At 43.0% G+C, this 7,443-nt stretch overlaps 1 protein-coding gene across 1 annotated transcript in view; it reads left to right on the plus strand.

The window, feature by feature from the left end:
* The first annotated feature begins 2,816 nt into the window (after window positions 1-2,816).
* The window catches only part of LOC138023126 (tetratricopeptide repeat protein 28-like), a 5,284-nt gene continuing 657 nt past the window's right edge, over window positions 2,817-7,443 (plus strand). The window contains exon 1 of the mRNA XM_068870153.1: window positions 2,817-6,059. Coding sequence (XP_068726254.1) covers window positions 2,817-6,035 — 3,219 coding nt within the window. The 3' untranslated portion in view covers window positions 6,036-6,059. The remainder of the gene's footprint in view (window positions 6,060-7,443) is intronic.

A 7,443-nucleotide genomic window follows, 5' to 3' on the forward strand; every position in this document is an offset into this window, starting at 1 on the left:
TTATTACAGACTGATAGAAATAACTTCTTTCATTTCGACTAAGCGGAGTTTACATCCCTTTCACTGTACACATCAGCCCCTGAACATTTCTCCAATTCCTCAATAAAATTCATTTCTGCATTCAATGGAGCGTGGAGGAAGTTTACCAGCATTAATTTTCCTGACCATGCATAACAAGCATATCATGATCACTTAGAGTGGATGGAATAACTTTATCAAGAGTAACATTTTTAGGACAATTAGTAGCAAACAAATCGAGTAAGGTAAAGCTTTCCTTAGTGATTCGTGTCGTTTTATCAATCAGTTGTTTCAAATTGAACTAGAGAGAATTCTTTTCATGTCTTTTGTTGAATTGGAAGAGGATACACCCAGAAAATCGAAATTAAAGTCTCCTGTGATCAATGTTTCCTTATTCTCAGCATTTGCAAGCTCAAGAACCTCTTGAAAAGGATTCAGGAAATCGGATTGTGACGGAGGCCTATAAAAAGTACCAAATAAAATTACTTTTGCCTTGGGTAAAATTAACACCAACCACATACATTCGCCAACAAAGTCCTTTGCCAAACCAGCTCTCCTGATTACGGACAAAGTTTCATATCAGGTTCCATTCAGTGTATGTTCGTGATTTGCCTTCCGAAGTTTCAGATGATGTCTGATGATGTTGAAACCTTTTTTTTTTAGTCTTACGGAGAAGTTCTGTCAGTCCAGCGCAGTGCCTTTGCCAGCAACTTTCCTGCACTCTACAACGGTAACCGCGTCGTTAAGATGGCCTTAGACCTTGATATTCTTTATTACGTTACGCTCAGTGGTTATAATTGTCGTGTTTGGTACGCTCACCGGCCTGTCCATGGTGTTATTTCCCATGAAACCAGTAATCGTAGTTGTTCCTGCCCTTTCTCTGGTCTGTGCCGGCACTGTCTTAAGCCCGGTCACTTGGCTCGACAGTGTAGGTAGGCCTGGGGTGCTATTCACTCAGGAACAGGGGTTGGCCGCTGAGGTTGACGCCGATGCTGATTATGCTCTTCCTCGTGAGAAATCTTCTTCTGAGGCTTCCGAGGTGTAGGAAGACGATGAGATGCCGTCTGGGGATGACGAGGTTGTTGCATCGGCAGCTCCTCCTCCTCCTTCCTCTTCTCCTGTTGCTGTTTCCGGAGTTGCTGTTCCTTTGTATGATGTTGCTTGCGCTCTTGATGTTCCCTAAATTTCATGCTTCCGTTCCTGATGTTCCTGCTGAAGTCCCTTCTTCTTTTCCTGCATCGCCTGTGCAACCTGCTCCTGTTTCTGATGTTCCTTCAGTCCGTTGCTATTCAGGATGTTCCTGTTTCGTCTCCTGCCTCAGTGCCACCTGTGGTTTCGTCCGTTACCACGGTTTAAGTACTCGTGATAAATTTGATCCTCTTCTTCTTTCTGCTTTAGGCGAACTGTCTCCTGTTGATGTGGTTGTAATGTCTAACAAAGAAGTTACTGATTTTGTCTCTCGACTAATAGACAAGCACACTTTACCTCCTTATTCCTGTCATTATATGATTTATTATGTTTTTCGTGTTCAGAAGTTGGACTCAGAGGGTCCCCATGCTCGCAGGCCGACTCATCCCGATCGCGTGCCATCTAAGTGAACTTTGTTCTTTCCAGTATGACTTTACTTGAGTTTGATTTAGAACTTTATTTTTTGCGATATTGATGTAAATAGGTCTTTTTTCTTTTTTTTACTTGTGGATAAACTCCTTTTACAAAAAAGAAGCTGTCCATGGCTGCTAATTGACCGGGTGAAATGGTTGTGCGCATTCATGATTTGTTGGCTACACTGGGATGGTGTTAGCGCGTGTCACCTTTCTTTTTCTTTTGTTGTTAATCCCCTAAAAATTTAAACATCGAGCCCCTCCCTTCATCATCTCCCTGGAATCTGCAAGATTCTAGCAGAAACGTGACCAGCCGTAACCAGGGTACTTTCTCTAGGGAAGAAGAGAGAGGACCCTGGGAACGAACGAGGTTGACAATCATACTGACGTCGCATACCATATATTTTCTTGTGTTGGCTACATACCTGCAGCATTTAATGCCAGACAAGCATATCTTTAGTAATTAGGTAAGAAAGAAGAAACGCGATGCCATCTTTTTCTTTACCCACGGAAATTACAGTAGCTTGGTGTATCTAATATCTCCGAGAATTTACACTCCCAACCATGATACACCACAGAAGACAGACCACAATACCTGGGACTCCATGCCCTACTCTTTGCGAATGGAGTGTGGGTTTTTTACGTCCCACACGATTATGAACATTGAAGGGTGGTGAGACGGGGCCTACGGTTTATCGTCCTTATCCGAGAAGACTAGAGAGTCTAAACATTTGCAGGTGTCGTTACAAAGACATCACTTTTTTCTCAGTTATTTTAAGACCCTGCGCATTCGTCGGGCTGGAGTTGAACTCACAGCCTCATGCATGATAGCCCGATGCTCAACCAACTGGGCCACCGGTGCGCAGTTCTTTCCTTATTACATAATGTAATTTCTATTTCTACGGTTGCTATTATTATTGTATCACATTTTTGCTCATATTTTAATACCCAAGATATATTCCTATTCATTCTGTAACGTCTCCGTAAGCCGATATCATTCCATTGAAAACCTCAATGAAGAAAGGCAGTTCCTTTCGGAATACTGGCTTAAGATAGTTGTTCCTTCACTATTCAATTAATATTGCTGGTTTTAGCGTTTGTAGTCAGGGCTTTCAAATTCTAATGCTTTATTTCATTTTTCTTTTAGATTCACGCTTGCTGTCAAAGGAGACCTTTCTCTTTCTATTTTCAAGAATAATGGATAGAAAGTTCAACATTTTGGAGCACGAGCTTAGCGTGGCAAGAAAGGAGGGAAACAGACGAGCGGAGGGTTTGGCTTTTTCCAATCTAGGCATCTACTATCAAGGCGTAGCCGATTCTAAACAGGCCATAACAAATTACAAAGAAGCATTAACCATTTTTAAGGAAATAGCTGCCAGGGGCTGGGAAGGAAAAACCTATGGGAATCTCGGCAATGCTTATGGACGTCTGGGAGATCTTAAGCAAGCCATAGCGTACCACAAACAAGATCTCGGTATTGCAAAAGAAGTAAAGGATAGGGCTGGGGAAGGACAAGCCTATTGCAATCTCGGCGTCGCTTATCAAAGTCTGGGAAATTTTAAGCTAGCCACAGAGTGCCAAAAACAATCCTTAAGTATTTCAAAAGAAGTAGGGGACAGGGCCGGAGAAGGAAGAGCCTATGCCAATCTTGGCAACGCTTATGATAGGCTTGGAGATTTTAAGCAAGCTATAGAGTACTACGAACAACATCTCAGTATTGCGAAAGAAGTAGGGGATAGGAACGGGGAAGGAATCACCTATGGCAATCTCGGCGTCGCTTATCAAAGTCTGGGAAATTTTAAGCTAGCCACAGAGTGCCAAAAACAATCCTTAAGTATTGCAAAAGAAGTAGGGGATAAGGCCGAGGAAGGAAGAGCCTATGGCAATCTCGGCATCGCTAAAAATAGCCTGGGAGATATTAAGCAAGCCATGGATGACCACAAACAAGCTCTTAGTATTGCGAAAGAAGTAGGGAATAGAACTGAGGAAGGAACAGCCTATGGCAATCTCGGCAACGCTTATGGCGGTCTTGGCGATTTTAAGCAAGCCATAGAGTACCACAAACAAGATCTTAGTATTCTGAAAGAAGTAGGGGACAGGTCTGGGGAAGGAAGAGCCTATGGCAATCTCGGCATCGCTAAAAATAGTCTGGGAGATTATAAGCAAGCCATGGAGTACCACAAACAAGATCTTAGTATTGCAAAAGAATTAGGGAATAGAGTTGGGGAAGGAAGCGCCTACAGCAATCTCGGCAACGCTTATAAAAAACTGGGAGACTTTAAGCAAGCTATAAAGTACCACAAGCCGTCCCTTAGTATTGCAAAAGAAGTAGGGGCTAGAGCCATGGAAGGAAGAGCCTATGGCAATCTCGGCAACGCCTACAATGATCTGGGACATATTAAGCAAGCCATAGAGTACCACAAACAAGATGTCAGTATTGCGAAAGAAGTTGGGGATAGGGCAGGGGAAGGAAGCGCCTATCGCAATCTCGGCAACGCTTATCAAAATCTGGGAGACTTCGAGCAAGCCATAGAGTACCACACACAACATCTTAGCATTACAAAAGAAGTAGGGGATAGGGCAGGGGAAGGAAGCGCCTATGGCAATCTCGGCAACGCTTATCAAAGTCTGAGAGATTTTAAGCAAGCCATAAAGTACCACACACAACTTCTTGGTATTAAGAAAGAATTAGGGGATAGGGCCGGGGAAGGAAGAGCCTATGGCAATCTCGGCGTCGCTTACCAAATTCTGGGAGATTTTGAGCAAGCCATAGAGTACTTCAAACAAGATCTTAGTATTGCGCAAGAAGTAGGAGATAGGGCTAAGGAGGGAACAGCTTATGGCTTTCTCGGGGATAATTATTACCATACAGGTGACCTTGAAAATGCGCTTCACGTCTATGAACTACATTTTAGCATTTGCAAGCAAACGGAGGATCCAATAGGGCAAGGAATCGCTTGTTATAGGCTTGGTTGTGTTCATAAATTTTCCGACCCGTTGTGCAAAGCTCTTAATTACTATCGTTTGAGTATAAATCATTTTGAGAAAACAAGGCTTCTTCAGTCAGAAGATCCTTGGAAAATAAGCTTTCGTGACATGATTAGGTTTGCGTACACCGCTCTGTGTACAGCACTCTTGAAGAATGGGGAATTTTGTGAGGCTTTGTGCGTTGCTGAGAAAGGTCGAGCGCAGGCTTCGGCAGATATTTTGAAGATGCAATACGGCGTTCACAAAAAACCTTCCTTGGCAGTTACGATCAAGGAATCTATCTCTGCTGTAATAACAGATTTACCTTCACAGACCGTTTTCACAGCACTCAAAGGGAACACGATCAGTTTCTGGCTGATAAAAGACGTTTGTAAGATATATTTTAGACAAAAGGAAATAGAAACTGGAAGTGCTGACTTACTGATGAAAAGCACTTTGAAAGAGATCAGTGCTGGGACCGTTGTGCGATGCGAGAATCGCTCGCTTGACAGACCATGCAGTGAATTTTCGCATAGTAGAGGAGCTGTTGAGGAAAACGTTCAGTCATTGCGCATCTCTGTGAACCCTTTGCAGCCCTTGTATGATGTCTTAGTCAATCCTATCGCAGACTTGCTCCAGGGTGATGGCTTAGTCTTTGTTCCTGATGGACCATTTTGCTTGGCTCCTTATTCTGCATTGAGTGACTCTGTCAGGATCCGTACTGTTCCCTCGCTGGCCGCTTTAGTAATGATGGCTTGTGCACCTGACGACGTCTACAGTACAAGTGAAGCGCTGCTTGTGGGCGATCCGTGCTTAAAGGAAGTCACTTGGGGCAACGGGGAACCCATGTTTGAACAGTTGCCATGCGCAAAAAAAGAGGTGGAGATGATTGGAGAACTTCTGCAGACCTCGCCTCTCACTGGAAGAAATGCAACGAAAGCTGAGGTGTTGAAGAGAATGAAGTCAGTTGCTTTAATCCACATTGCTGCACATGGAGATGGCGAATTGGGAGAAATTGCTTTGGCCCCAAATCCCGAACGCACATCCGAGAAGCCCGAAGAGGAAGATTACATGTTAAGAATGAGCGACGTTTACGCTGTTCGCCTTCAGGCACGACTGGTTGTGCTGAGTTGCTGTCACAGTGGCCAAGGAGAGGTGAAATCTGAGGGTGTGGTGGGAATAGCCAGGGCTTTCCTGTGTGCTGGTGCTCGGTCTGTTCTGGTGTCACTCTGGCCAATTGATGACAAGGCAACCTTGATGTTCATGGAAAGTTTCTACGAACACTTGGCAGATAGAAAAAGTGCAAGTTTAGCCCCTCACCATGCTATGAAATCTCTTCGGGAAAGGAAAAAGTACTCCGCCGTAAAATACTGGGCGCCATTTGTGCTCATTGGCGATGACGTCACCTTTGAATTTGGGCAACGCGAACACGCTCTACATTGTACATAATCAGCAAGTTGTCGAAAGGAGCAGGTACGTTCTTCACAGAGAAATGGTTTGAAAATCGTTAGCTAATGTAGTTGTTTTAAGGACTCCTTTGGCTAGTACCTGAAATCAATATTGTCTGTGTTGTCGGTCAAATCCGTTCTCAGGTTGAAACCGTTTTTACCTTAATTAAACTGGTGATCCTCATTTACCCTGGTTCAATAGGGACTGAGAGAAATTAAAAAAAGTTTTTGGAGCCTAATTTAGACCTAGTGAAAAATTAGGGTCAGGTTAGAGTTAGTTTTGGTTGTCTACATGGATATCAATTCACTTCTAATAGAAAATTAAATAGTGAAAAGAACTGTGTTGGGTTGAGCATGTTCGTCCCTGCAATGTAGTGGTGAAGCTACAGGATTATGGATCTGGAGGGTCTGAGTTCAAGTACCGGTAAGTACATAGTACAGTTCTTTGTTATCTTACTATGTTGTAATGTTGAGACTAAATGCAACAGTGAATGAATACAGAAACCGATGAGATGATAGGAAACATTAAGAAGATGTGTTGAGATGCGTAAGAGAGAGCTTGAGGGAAGGTATAGGTGTTTTTAATCCTGTTTGGGGGTTGACTAGGTAGAGTATATTCAACCTACAATAGGTAAAATGAGGCTCACCAATTTAACCTAGGTGGAAATGGATTCAACCTGAGAATGGATTTTACCGGCAACATTTGCATTCACCAGGTCGGGTATTTCGGCCTTTGTGCAGATAGCTAGCGGTTTGAACCGTGCTATAAGACTGACATGAAATCGCTAATTGCCAGTTACATATGTTAAGTAAAGTTAGCTTTTTAGGGTTTACAGTCTATATGTCACGTTGTCACTTAGTTGAATAAAAATTAACGAATGAAATGATATATGAAATGAATCATATATTCAACTGCGGAATGAAATCATGTGAAGATATGATCCTCGCAGTTATGAACTCAATTTTAACAATTGCGTAGAGTAGCCTGAAAAGTCGAGGACTTTAACGGGATTTGAACCTTGACCTCGCGATGTTGGTGCGACGCTCTAACCAACAAAGCTATGAAGCCACTGACGATGGGATCTGGTCATTTGTGGGTTCTATTGTTTCCGTGATTAATGAATCAACGAATGAAATGATATACGAAATGAATCATACATTGAACTGCGGATATACGAAATCGAGTGAAGATATGATCCTCGCAGTTATGAACTCGATTTTAACCGTTGCGTAGAGAAGCCTGAAAAATTGAGGACTTCAACGGGATTTGGACCTGTGACCTAGTGATGCCAGTGCGACGCTCTAACCATGGTCATTTGCGGGTTCTAATGTTCCCGTGGTGAATGAATCAACGAATGAAATGATATACGAAATGAATCATATACTGAACTGCGGATATGAAATCAAAT

Source organism: Montipora capricornis, chromosome 11, assembly GCF_036669925.1.
Source record: "Montipora capricornis isolate CH-2021 chromosome 11, ASM3666992v2, whole genome shotgun sequence".
Taxonomy (NCBI): domain Eukaryota; kingdom Metazoa; phylum Cnidaria; class Anthozoa; order Scleractinia; family Acroporidae; genus Montipora; species Montipora capricornis.